This window comes from Procambarus clarkii, chromosome 87, assembly GCF_040958095.1.
Source record: "Procambarus clarkii isolate CNS0578487 chromosome 87, FALCON_Pclarkii_2.0, whole genome shotgun sequence".
Taxonomy (NCBI): Eukaryota; Metazoa; Arthropoda; class Malacostraca; order Decapoda; family Cambaridae; genus Procambarus; species Procambarus clarkii.
This window is the reverse complement of record NC_091236.1, coordinates 5,886,529-5,900,680: the sequence shown is the minus strand read 5'-3', so window position 1 is coordinate 5,900,680 and position 14,152 is coordinate 5,886,529. Positions and strand designations below refer to the sequence as shown.

General features: G+C 44.6%; 1 protein-coding gene across 1 annotated transcript in view; it reads right to left on the bottom strand.

Moving 5' to 3' along the window:
* Positions 1-250: 250 nt before the first annotated feature.
* The window catches only part of LOC123746947 (uncharacterized), a 70,703-nt gene continuing 56,801 nt past the window's right edge, over positions 251-14,152 (bottom strand). The window contains exons 5-12 of the mRNA XM_069317338.1: positions 12,811-12,906; positions 12,500-12,635; positions 12,001-12,228; positions 11,287-11,520; positions 10,129-10,255; positions 8,808-8,987; positions 8,219-8,360; positions 251-5,598 (exon numbers count right to left, since the gene is read on the bottom strand). Of these exons, the coding sequence (XP_069173439.1) occupies positions 3,148-5,598; positions 8,219-8,360; positions 8,808-8,987; positions 10,129-10,255; positions 11,287-11,520; positions 12,001-12,228; positions 12,500-12,635; positions 12,811-12,906 (3,594 nt within the window). The 3' untranslated portion in view covers positions 251-3,147. The remainder of the gene's footprint in view (positions 5,599-8,218; positions 8,361-8,807; positions 8,988-10,128; positions 10,256-11,286; positions 11,521-12,000; positions 12,229-12,499; positions 12,636-12,810; positions 12,907-14,152) is intronic.

The window sequence follows — 14,152 nt, the reverse complement described above, 5'->3', positions numbered from 1 at the left end:
ATCCTGTGAGCACCCAATGCTCATCACGTGAGGTGTAATTTACTGTGCCCAAAACTCGTCCTGTGAATCAGTGTTACGGGCTACTCATGCCCGTGCCACCTCTTGGGTGACCTAATCTTCAGTCAATCAATCGTACTGTGAAGGTAGTAAACTTAAAGAACACCACGTCACAGTCGTGTTAACCCCTGGGTCTCTTGATATGGCTAACTCCCTCGGGACCCCAACACCCTCCAGGTTAACCAAACAACACTGTCTGTGAAGTCTTTATTAATCCACAGTTAACAAGAGACCTGGAAATATGACATCAGTTTAACAATGTAACAGATATACCATATTTCCCGGTTATACAAAAGGCTGACATCATGGCTGCACTAATGACCTCACTATCACATGGCAGAAGGGCCGCCAGGTGTGGACATCACCGCGGTTACCTTCTTACTGACGTCAATAAATATTACACTAAGCTCACTACGCTACATCACCAACCGTATAAATAGTGCAACTGATATATAACAACAATGGTAATGATACTCATAAATAATGGGGGACGAGGAATGGGTCACAACAAGAGTGGGAGAGTAACATAAACATGGGGTGACGAGAGATGGATTACAAGAAAAGTGGGGAAGTCATATATAATGGAGGACGAGAGATGGGTCACAAGAGTGGGGTCATATAAATAATGGGGGACGAGGGATGGGTCAAACAAGAGTGGGGGTCATATAAATAATGGGGGCAGAGTAATATTTCTCGTGACAAGGGCAGTGATAAAGGATAGGCTATAATAGGTTTATAACGCTGATGGTAATAAGAGAAATAAATAACAAAGACAGGAAGACCTTGTCAATCATCTTTGCAACACTACAGCACACGTCGCTGCAACACTACAGCACACGTCGCTGCAACACTACAGCACACGTCGCTGCAACACTACAGCACACGTCGCTGCAACACTACAGCACACGTCGCTGCAACACTACAGCACACGTCGCTGCAACACTACAGCACACGTCGCTGCAACACTACAGCACACGTCGCTGCAACACTACAGCACACGTCGCTGCGACACTACAGCACACGTCGCTGCGACACTACAGCACACGTCGCTGCGACACTACAGCACACGTCGCTGCAACACTACAGCACACGTCGCTGCAACACTACAGCACACGTCGCTGCAACACTACAGCACACGTCGCTGCAACACTCGTCAAAGCTTCACATACATGTGACAGTGTAATAGTTGCCGTATATCTGGTATATGTGAATCTGGTACAGTGTAAATTAGGAGAGGGGGTGTTGAAGTTAACACAAATATTATATAGATATATTGGGAAAGAGAATATATCCATTGTATGATGTAGTGGGAGAAGCAATGAAGCACACGTTGGCCTATGCAATAAGTATGCAATAAACAATTCAAAACGATATATTTCGTATGTTTAAATTAAAAAAAAACATACTTCTTGCACAGGTAATTGTGTGTGTGTGTGTGTGTGTGTGTGTGTGTGTGTGTGTGTGTGTGTGTGTGTGTGTGTGTGTGTGTGTGTGTGTGTGTGTGTGTGTGTGTGTGTAACTGAAAAGTTATTGGTCATAAAAAAGATACAAATGCGTATCATACAACTTTTGTCAAGGTCTAAGAGAGCATTTAATAAATCTCTATTAATAAGAAAATGTCTGTCCTAGGCCCGGAGACGAGGCAGGTTCGGCTAGCCTCAGGCAACTTTCCATGGATTGTGATTGTATGGGGAGTGTCAGAGGGTGGTAGGGATCGATCGACCCCTGTGTTGCCCACTGAGAGAGAACGAGAGGGAGAATGGTACCTAGCCGTACCCGAGCACTGCTAGGTACTCCTCCTTCCAACACTGGTTATAACAGAAAATATATCTGTCCAGTGTTTTAAGCCAGACGATTGGGGTCTGGCTTAAAACTTTGCTTAAAACCTCACAACTTTGCATGATGAGAAAATCACTTGGAGCAATCGAATTGTGACTGAGGCAAAACACATCACTGATTCATTGAAAATTAATTATTCGTTGTAATTTTGCATGGCAATGGTTGAATTTTTGATCCAGTACCGAGGTAGGTGTAGCCTCGTGACCTTAATGTCCAAGTCATGTTTAGAGGGGCCCAGTTCAATAGTATCTGGTTTTTAATTTAATTCATTTGCATATAAAATATATTTGATATTTTTGACAAAGCATTTCTTTGAATTGTGTTACGTAGCTCACGTCTGCATCTTAAGTTAATAATTAAATTAGGCTTAATAGTGAAAAGATTTAAGTCTTAGGCTGCTATAATTTGGTCTCTGATTACAAATTCTTAAATTACTGGTAGCAACAGAAATACTCTGTAGTTCATCCTGTGGTGCTGTATGTGAAATGTAGTTTATAGTAAATAATATTTATATCCTAACACAATAAATGTGTTTAACGTGCAAGTAGCCTACACCCAGGTGATGAGTGGACGTCAGACGGTGGACCAACTTGCTCATCAGAGACTCTGCAAGTTCACTGCTGGAGGATAATTACCCAACAACTGTAAAGATTATTTTGTGCCATCATTTTGCTTTTCCAAAAATGGCTTTTAACCGTAAATAAAACAATCAACATGTCTATAATCACAGACATTCGTGTCTTGACTTATGCATGCAAGACCAAACAAACAGTATAAGCAAGCAGAAGTAGTGAGCGGACTCTTCACACCCTAACAAGGGGAAGCCTCGCCACACCTCGGGGAGACTAACACTTGCAGGTCTCATATAGTACAAATAATATTTCTCATCCTCAGAAAATGGCACTTTGTACCCATAGAGTGAGCAAAGAGGTTAACAAAGATGACGATAGCGACCAATACACAGTTGAAGGCTCGGTTGTGACCTTCACAAACAGCAACAGTCAGGAGTAAGTACAAGTATTGTCGTGCTCTTGTACTGTCACATTTGACTCATAAGGAAACGTGAAAAATTACTGAAATAATGGATATAACATAAGAACATTTTAAAGTGATAAATGAGGTTGTATCATACTCATCTGTTAAAGGGTGCTTACGTTGACTTTCCTCCGGTATCAAATTTAGTGCAGAGTTTCATCCAGAATATGGAGGCGTATAATTTGACTTTTATAACTGTTGAATAAATAACATTATTTAGGTAGGGAGAGAAGCATCTGGGATGTGTCTGAGGGGAATGTATCTGCCTCGGTGGTCATCCTGCACCTGCAGCACCAGCGGGGTGAACACGGCCGCCCGGCCCCCTGGTGCAGGCAATGACAGGCTCCGGCCTCTGCTAGCTCGACCGCCCACACTTACACCTCGCTTCCTATTAGCGGCTTCTGATGCCTTCCTGGACTCTCGGGGCAGTGAAAACGTCTCTAGGTGGGGCAAGTGACTAAAACTTGGAGGAAGAAGCTGGACATAGAAAGGCGCGGGAGCTGGGACAGGTCGGGCAGGTCTCTCAGGAGCCGCCTCCAAGTTCATTTGTGTCATATTGCTCGGGGATAAAGAATGTTCTGAGAGTTGCTGAACTTGTTGCGATCTTGTGTGATGACTCTGGTGATCAGCATGATTATGCTGCTGCTGTGAGTGATGGTGATGGTGTCGAGGGTAATACTGCTGTGAGCCGTGTTGCTGTTGTTGGGAGTGACGATGCTGCTGCTGGTACTGTAACTGAGGCGTTGTCTTGTATTGTTCTTGAGATGGCTGCTCTTCATAGACTTGCATTTTTTCTATGTGGTGGTCCATGTGAGACTCCTGGTGGCGGTGTTGTGAGTGTCTGAACATCCAAGGATCCTGGCTGTGTGCATCAAGGGTGGGTTGAGGTGCTCTTCCACGACCAATGATGGTATCTGGTGGCTGACGTAATGGGGGTGGACGTAATGGGTTGTCAAGAAAAGAGGCAGGTAAATGGGCAAAAGTTACCGGTGCCCTCGCTGGGCCATCATGAATGAGGGGTCTGGGCTGGTCTTCAGGAGGGGATGGGAATCTCAGCTGAGAGTTACTGGCAGATGCAAATACAGTTTCTGTTTCAGTGAACTGAGAATCCTCCACATGGGTGCTTGCATAGCCAAGGTGAGGCCTCGGAGGGGTGTCAACCCGGGATAACGTTTCTGGGGAAGGTTGCCGCTGGAAATGTGTTTGTTGAGGAGCCAAGCTACTTGCACGCGTTGGAACACTGACGTATGGTGTGGAGGACACTGAAGTGTGTCGCTCTTTGTCATTGTGGCTGGAGCAAGAAGAGCTAGAACAATCAGGTGACACACTGGGAGGATTAATGGCGTTGATGGGCTCAGGGTCAAGTTCAAGAGCACGGGCACGTTCCCGCTCGGGGACTTCTCCATCTATCAGGCTGTTGGTGTTCAAGGCTGCAGGAACGTCCTTATTGAATTCTGTTTTAGCTTGCGATATCTGTGCTGCAACTGGTAATGGATTATGAATGTGGGACCCTGGTGACCTTACCAAGAGTGCAGGGTGAAGATTGTCAACACGATCAGTGTTATGGTCACCAGAAAATCTAGTAATACTGGACCACTGTGGTCTAGTAGTGGTGGTCCCAGCAGCAGCTGGAAGTGGACTGCTAAAACCAGGTTGACGATGTTGAGAGTCTGGCATGACAAGAGTTGAAAGTGGTAGCTGAGTTGATCCCTTAGGAGTGACTGGGCTCCTGGTACTCCCCAACAGAGAGTCAGCTTGGTTGTCATCTCTGTCCAGTGTCTTGATGTTACTGGCCAAACTACTGATGTTTGAATGTAGGGTGATGTTGGGTGAAACAATAGTTACCTGCATGGAAAAGGTTTTATTTATGCTATTTCTATTAGGTAGGGTGATGGCACTAACTATTAGAGGGTCAGGGGGTAAAAGAGCAATAGCAGGTGACGTGGGCACTGTCAAGCTGTCCTCAATTATTGGTCGAGCACCAGTCATAACCACAGAGTGATTTTGTGTATGATTAAGGTCACCGGAGACTGGTACAGGTGTAGTGCTATGTAAATAAACAGGTGTATATACACTAATTGTAGTTTGTACACTAACTGGGGTTTGTACAGTTCCAGGTGTATGAGCGCTGCCTGGAGTACTGGGCACTTGTCCACTTCCATGTTTATACACACCAAGTCCCTGTGAAAAGTTATGCGGTGAAGGGAGGTGAGCCAGGTCTGGTGCAGGGATGACACTCACCGGCTCCTCACTGCTCATGGCCACATCACCAGGTCTTGTACCTGCTGCTGCTGCTACTGGAGAAGTCCCCACACTTCCACCAGCACCATACCTTGAGGGGGGTGCTTTGATGGGTATCTTGCCAGGTAAATTGCTGGGAAGTTTGTTGGGCATGATGGCGTGAGGCGGCCTCAGCCTCGAGGCATTGTAGAATCCATGAGGAACTTCTTTACGGTTTGAAGAAACTTGAGAGTTGGAGACAAATGTAGGTGGTTGATGTGGCGTTATTACGGAGTCGTGGGGATCAGTGGGCGAGAGTGTGGGTGGTGGGACGTGGTGGGTGAGGTTGAAGGGTCTGTGAGGTAGAGAGGCATTGTGAGGAGGCTCTTTATGAGCTGTCACACCCAGCTGAAGTGAAGACACCTCATGCACCTCATTCTCGGTCTCCTGCATAGAATAATAGATCGTCTTAATTAAGTGTTAAACTGGACAAAAGAAGTGTAGCAAGAGCGCCCCTGTGGGCGTCTCCAGCCCTCACTCAACTCCTCAAGCAATACATTTCAGGTTATAAATTAATTAGTTGTAGCTCGTAAATAATAACTTTAGCGAGATACACATAAACAGACACAAGCACGAGTGCATTATCTCACTCTGGTGTAGAGCACCAAGCACACTCTGAGTGTGAGGAATATGAAGGTTAGGCTACACGTCACATTGCATCGATATACCTGCCTAGTTGTCACGTGAAAAGTATAATTATTCTCTAAATTCAATGTACAATCTTTGTATTAAAAATAAAATGAACTAATGTTGCAAATGATATCAGAAAAATCAATATATCAGTAATAAATAAGTAGAGTTGTATTATTATTATCAAACATAGTGATGGGCACCTCTCATGTGTACTCTATATGTATAAAACTGTGAAGTGCAAACACTATCCTGACCTTAAACGTGTACTAGAGGGCAGCAACACAACCCTTGGGCTTGAGTTGAACCCGAGGGTTAAGTCATACTCTTGGAACATCAGATATTTGTCTGAACACCAAACAAATATCTGATGTTCCAAGAGTACGACTTAACCAAAGCAGAAATGCCTTTCAATTAAGGATTCTAAACTGTGGAATGACCTCCCAAATGAGATTAAACTGTACATCCCTTAACCAGTTTAAGTGATATTAAGAAACACATAATTAACATTATATAGTCAATTTTTGCCCCATTTTCTTATCTTACACGTCAACCTGTGTTTTTTTGTTATTGAGAACATAAAATACTTTTTGCCTAAAATGTAGGATTGATCAAGATTGCTGCCCAGCTGCTAGTCCCGCTATTAATGATATGTATATTCAAAATTCAAAATTCAAATACAAATGTTTATTCAGGTAAAGTACATACATACAAGGGGTGATGCAAAAATTGCTGAATTTATAGATAGAGCTAGTACATACAATGCCTAAAGCCACTATTACGCAAAGTGTTTCGGACAGGAAAAACACTAGAGACTAAAACTTAATACTAATTGAGATTAAAATATAAAATGTGTTGAGACAATATAAAAATAAAAAAGGGGGAACATGGCAGAAAAACAGCAAAAATACAATTTGGTCGACAAACAGCATTGTTTAAAAATATCAGACATGGGTTGACATTATAGGGGTAAGGTAGATTACAGGGAGTTAATTAGGTAGTGCTTCGTTTTTATCTTAAACTGGTTGGGAGAGGTACAGTCTTTAACATGGTTGGGAAGGTCATTCCACATTCTGGGTACCTTGATTTGTAGAGCATTTCTAGTTTGATTAAGTCGTACTCTTGGAATATCAAAAAGGTATTTGTTTCTGGTGTGGTGCTCATGGGTTCTGTTACAACCTTCAATGAAGCTTTTAAGGTCAGGATTGGCATTACAGTTCAGCGTTTTATATATATATAATACACATGAGAGGATGTGCAGTGACTTAATATCTAACATATTCAAAGATTTGAGTAGGGGTACCGAGTGATATCTGGGGCCAGAGTTGGATATTGTCCTAATAGCAGCTTTGTGTTGAGTAATTAGAGGACGTAAATGATTTTGGGTAGTAGAACCTCAAGCACAAATACCATAGTTGAGATATGGATAGATAAGGGAGTAATAGAGAGTCACCAGGGCAGGGCGGGGTACATAATATCTGATCTTAGAAAGAATGCCAACAGTTTTTGAAACTTTTTTGATATATTTAGAATGTGTCCCTGGAAATTCAGCTTCTGGATAATGAGAACGCCAAGGAATTTGTTATCTATTTTGTTACAAATTTTGGTATTATTTATCCTGAGATTTATTTGATTTGAGGATTTATTGCCAAACAAAATATAGAAAGTTTTGTCAATGTTGAGGGTGAGTTTGTTGGCTGTTAGCCAAAGATGGACTTTTTTTTAGCGCAGTATTTACTGTGGCATTTCGAGCATGGGAGTCACTGGAGTAAATGAAGGTTGTGTCGTCAGCAAATAGAATTGGTTTGAGGTGTTGGGAGGCATTTGGAAGGTCATTAATGTAGATGAGAAAGAGGAGAGGGCCAAGTATGCTGCCCTGAGGAACACCAATGTTGATGGGTAGGGTGGGAGAAATTGAATATGTTGTTACGAATACAGTTTGTGAGTGATAATGACAACATCTCCATACTGTGCTGCTATTATTGTGACTTGTGTAATTAATGCACTCTACTTTTATGTAAACTTTCCCAATGATAAGTGTACAGCCATTTATGAATAGCGGTTGACTTGATTTATACTGTTGCTTAAACCTGCAGATTCTAAATATCACCTGAGACACCTAAGCCTGTAAATCATTTACTAAATCTTTTCAACTATAATCCCATTAAACTTATAAATAAATTATATTATGTACACGATATGCCCGAAACGCTCTGCGTATGAGGCATTATATAATGTATTTTGCTTACCTTTGAATTCCCCGCTAGATCATGCATCAATTGTACCTATTTTTATATAAATGCAATAATAATAATAATAATAATAATAATAATAATAATAATAATAATAATAATAATACCAATAAAGTGTGAGGTACCTGGATGTGCGGGTGGGGGAGGTGTAGGGGGCCGACGGGCAGGAGGGAGGGAGCGTCCCGCACCTGACAATCGCCGGGCAGCAGGGTGAGGTGCATGGCCTTGCCTGAGATCAGTGTAGTTCCCCGGTGGCAGAACGACAGCCTGGTGGGGGTGGAGGTCGTAGATTTGTAGCAAAGTTTATATTGTACTATACGACGCAATACTACACTAGGTTATGATAAGGTCAGGAAGCCTATTATAGGCTTATAGATTACCCGGTAGCCATAAAGGAGACTTTTTTATATGGTTCATAGTTACTACCCTGACAAAGTTTCTTAGCATATTGATATTAGCTTCTCAATGTGAGAGTTTGACGTCAGACGGGCCTGGTAGGTGTAAAAAGCGGTTAAGTGCTGCAAGGTAAACATGGAGCTAGAAAATGACAGGAGGGAAAGTCGGAAAGAAAATCCGTATGGATAAGTAGAAAGAGAGTAGTCTGGCAGCCTCTTGACTCACTCTGATGCTCCAGGAATATCACGCCCAGAGAGAGAGAAGGGACTAGGAGAAAGAACAAATAATACTAAGGATGATGGAAATAATATATCTTACATCTTGCCGAAACTATCCATCAGAGAAATCTTGTCAATGGCCCAGCGGTTGAACCCGGAGTATATCCAGCCGTGGTAGGCGGTGTAGCGGAGCTGGATGGCGTGGATGTCAGTGATGGCTGGGTGAGGCACCAGGATCCTCACTGTGGTCAGTCCTGCCTCCATCACCGTGTCCTCACTCCTGCAACAACACCATCAACTCAACACACTATAGCAACACCAAGAATAATATGAGCTACAGAAGACCTATTGGCCCACGCCAGCGGCTCCTCTCATGGGCCAACAGGTCCTGTTGCCTGGGGCCACATTCACGAAAGCCCTTACGCAAGCACTTACGAACGTGTACATCTTTCATCAATCTTTGACGGCTTTGGTTACATTTATTAAACAGGGCTTTTAGGGGTTTCCCTACAGTACACTCGACTTCATTCTCGACTCACAATTGGGAATCCCGGGTTCGAATCCCGGCGGCACAAATGGTTAGAAACGTTTCCTATCACCTAGTGCCTCTGTTCACCTTGCAGTAAATAGATACCAGGGACCAGATTCACGAAAGCACTTACGCAAACACTTACGAACCTATACGTCTTTTCTCAATCTTTGGCGGCTTTGTTTCCAATTATTAAACAGTTAATGAGCTCCAAAGCACCAGGGAGCTGTTTATAACAATAACAACAGTTGATTGGGAAGTTTTCATGCTTGTAAACTGTTTAATAAATGTAACCAAAGCCGTCAAAGATTGAGGAAAGATGTACACGTTCGTAAGTGCTTGCGTAAGTGCTTTCGTGAATCTGGCCCCAGGGAATTAGGCAACTATTGTGGGATTGAATCCTGGGGATGGCCAGGTGTGGCCTGGGGATGGCCAGGTGTGGCCTGGGGATGGCCAGGTGTGGCCTGGCGACGGCTCCTCAACACGGTGAGAGGCCGGCCAGTTGTGCTAATGGCTGCCGTTGCTCAACATTTATTGCCTCTCGATTTATTCACATCACATGCCAGTGTGGGTGTGCACATTCTATTATTTTAACGCCACCAACGCAGGGTCTCGGGGAAGTTTTAAAGGTAACAAATTAGTTGAGATATATATTGAGAACGAGAGGTACTATAAAGCCTCGCACATACCCTGCCACTGACGAAAGCCATAGGATTTAAAACTATAAAAAGCAGTGTCAGTATGGGGGTCACATGACGGCATTTTATTAGTAACTGCATATTATGTTTTTAGCGCCGCTACAAAAAATACAATTATCAAAAGAAGGCACCAAGCCGTACAAAGAAGACAAACTAGCGCGAGATAAGACGAAGACGCTGCAAGAAGCACTTACTGACTAATCTGTAGAGTCTCGTTGATACCATCGGCAGCGATGAAGGTAATGTCGAGGCGGCCGTAGGTGGTGACGGGGTCGGCGGGCGGGCCCCCGGAGTGGTGCACCGCCACCTTATACTGGTTAGCTGCCGGACACACACACACGTTAACACCTTACTTGTAGAACTCAAAGTTATACGTAAACAAGGGCAGTAATCGGGGCTTCAAGTTCAAGTATGTTTATTGAGACAAGAAAGAAATACATCTCAAAGGGATAGTGTATCTTAGGCTATTTCTATCCCGCAATCGGGGCTTCAAGGTTGGTAGTTATTGAAGACATATGCACTTTTTGTCCGGGGAGAAAGACTGAAGACTTTTGGGGCCATAATTACTATCCCAGTGGGTAACGTTGGGTATGATCTAGTAACGTTGATCTGACGTTACTGGAGCACACTGCCCACTGGGTAGATGCCAGGAAGTCTTGTGGGAAAAACACGCTTCTGGCAACGCGATCACAACACCAAATATCAGTATAACAAACCTGAGCTCAAGGGGAAAGACATCAACAAGTGACACAATAAATGATACACAATTGTTTCCCGGTAACACTCTTGTGCTTAGTTTACAGTAGTTAACCTTGATGAAGAGATTATATGTATGTATCTATGTATTCTTGATGACAAGGCCTCGACTTCTCTGGCACCTCTCGCGCAGTGAGTGGATACACTGGCTCAGTACCACACAAGTGCATATACTCACTGATTACACGTGTGGATGTATATATACGGTATACCCTATGCCTACCACAGGTGTGGATATATATATATATACCCTATGCCTACTACAGGTGTGGCTATATATACACTATGCCTACCACAGGTGTAGATATAACTGCTGCTTATGAGCAGTGTTGATGCACATAGTACCTAAAACAGTAATGGTCGTGGTAGGATGGTTGTGGTAGGCACCTGGTGCCTACCACAACAATGGATGTACGTGGATCCTACCACAATAATTGCTATACCTAGAGCTCAGGTCAGGATTGAAAAAAACTCAGTACCTGCCACAGAAGAGCTGAATGTCCATACAAAATATAGGCAAACTTGAGTGGATACCCAGCAGGATGTGGTTGAGTACATGTGGTGCTCACAGAAGCAAGTGTGTGGACAATACGCACCACAGAAGGGCTCGGTGTCTCTGGTGACCAGGTAGAGCTGACCACGTCCCTCAGCCTTGTCGGAGAAGTAGCCCATGTTGCCACACGACTCGCAGGGAAAGCAGTCGCCCTTGAGGAAGGTCTCATAGTCTCGACAGACGAAGGCCGGGAAGGTGCAGATGGGTGCTACTGAGTTGAGGTAATACTTGTAGCCTCGTCGGTGGTTACACAGGTAGCGGCCGTCGCCCTCGGTGGCTGTGGGGGAAGGACGAGTCGGGATCACACGTGGTGCTCACATAGTACTTCACGTCACTGCCCTATTATTCCCACTCTGCTCCCAACAACAACAAACTCTTTATCATTTTGCACTGTAGGAAACTGGAGTGTGTAGAGCGAGCCCTGGTGGTGGCGTTGGTTAAGGTTAGGGGTGTTATATGATCAGGATATGTCTGGAACAAGCTGCTCCATGGTGAGTATAACACACGGGATAAGTCTCATGATAGCACAAGGTGTGTAACACAGGGTGAGTCGGGCCAGATGGTTCAGGAAGAACAAGGTGTCACACACACATACTCAACACATACAACATGCAGGTTAATAGAACACAGCATAGGTAAAGAGAGCAATGAGAATATAGCGTAAAGACAAATAGATAAAGTAAGGAAGAAGGCAGGAGTCATGAGGAGAAATACGGGAAGTGGCCGCTCTAGAGCAGCAACAACAACAAGGACTCACGCCACAAGATGTCCGAGACCCCACCCACAAAGAGGTTAGCGCAGCCCTTCTGCATCCTCCCACCATTAGGGTAGAAGTCAACGTGTCCCATGGGCTCGAAGGCTCCAAGACCTCCCATCAGGAGGGAGTCAGCGTTGGTATGGATGACGTCAACGAAGCGTGCATCAGTGTAGTCGAGACGCACAGACGGCGAGTACGATTCGAACAGCGGTCCAGCCGGGTCCAGACCTGCGTGTGTCACACAACTCCTTTAGGCAAAGCACATTACAATATTTGACTGTATCAGAAAATAAATAATGCCATAATTGCTATAATATTATTATCAATTGACTATCACAACCATCAGACTTCTAATATTGCCTGAAGTCAAAGGAAATTAGATTGGCGTACAAAATGAAGATCGTGAAGGTGTTGAAGACACGAATGAAAAGTTGAGGAGTGGTTGTACTGGGAGTCCCCAACATGCAGAGTAGTGATGAGCTACAAGAGCCCCACTCACCAGATATCCTGGAGAGGTTCTTGAGCCTGGCGCCAGCGTGGCCGGACACGTGGGCGCCCAGCGAGAAGCCGATGAGGTGGAAGTCGTCGAGGGTGGTGTTGAGGTTGGCGATCATCGTCTCCAGCAGCAGCGCCACCTGCGGCAACACCCTCGTCACACACTACCCTCATTATTGTCTCATTATATTGGACATTATTCAGTCTTGATATTTGTACGGTTAATGAAGGAGCCAGTGGGACCAAATGGTGTCTGGATACACTATTGTTGACGGAGGTAAGTAACTGACGGTGCAACAAGCACCAACCACCCACCTGACGACCAACGAGGCGGGTGTTGCTGGCGGCCCTCACGTAGTTGGGGACCTCGGCGCCCTTCTGCCAGTTGACGCAGATGATGTTGACGTCCATCTGTGGGGGAGGAGGGAAGCCTTGTTATGGTGCAGCGCCTCGCGTTGCCCTTACTCAACCACTTGGGCTGGACGGTAGAGCCACGGTCTCGCTTCATGCTGGTCGGCGTTCAATCCCCGACCGTCCAAGTGGTTGGGCACCATTCCTTTCCCCCCCGTTCCATCCCAAATCTTTAGCCTGACCCCCCTTCAAAATGCTACATAGTCGTAATGGCTTGGCGCTTTCCCCACCTGATAATGCATCACTTGGAAGGGATACAAGTACAAGGTTCTCGTACAAGTTCTTGACTCACAATCAGAAATTCCGGATTTGAATCTCGGCCGGATCGAAAATGGCTGGATGCGTTTGCTATCACCTAATGCGTCTGTTCACCTGGCAATAAGTAGGTACCCAGGAGTCAGGTTGTTGTGGGGTTACATCCTGTGCGGGTCAGTAGTTCCACCATGAGAGGGCGGGGGGGGGGGGCTCGATATAAGCCTAAAATGTATATATACACTGGCTGCCTATCATCCGATACAATAAATTATTAAAAAAATTAATAATTAATATACCAAATATTTTAGTAAATTAATTTAAATCTACGGTCTATTTCTTCAGAAATGGATTTAAGACGCACACACAACACCGCTGCTTTTCATTACAAACTTTAATCTTATATAATATGTTGAATTGACGCCTATCAGCTGGAAAAGTGTTACAAGGTGCATGTGAGTGATTATCACGTGAGTGGTATATGATATCTAATATAAAGTCTGAAACAAGTGAGTGGAACAACAAGGACTATGTTGACCAGACCACACACTAGACGGTGAAGGGACAACGACGTTTCGGTCCGTCCTGGACCATTCTGAAGTTGATTGTGACTGGTCCAGGACGGACCGAAACGTCGTCGTCCCTTCACCTTCTAGTGTGTGGTCTGGTCAACATACTTTAGCCACGTTATTGTGACTCCTCGTCTGCAAAGAGGACTATTTACGCCACATCTGACAAAGATGTCACAATAAGGCGACACATTCATAAGAAACCTTTGGAGTAGTGTGCGGACTCTTCGGCGTGTTGGGTCGCCCTGGGCTGTACACACTAGCAGGCGCTCCTCCTCACGCGGGGCCAGATTCACGAAAGCACTTACGCAAGCACTGACGAACGTGTACATCTTTTCTCAATCTTTGGTGGCTTTGTTTACAATTATTAAACAGTTAATGAGCTCCGAAGCACCAGGAGGCTGTTTATAACAATAACAACAGTT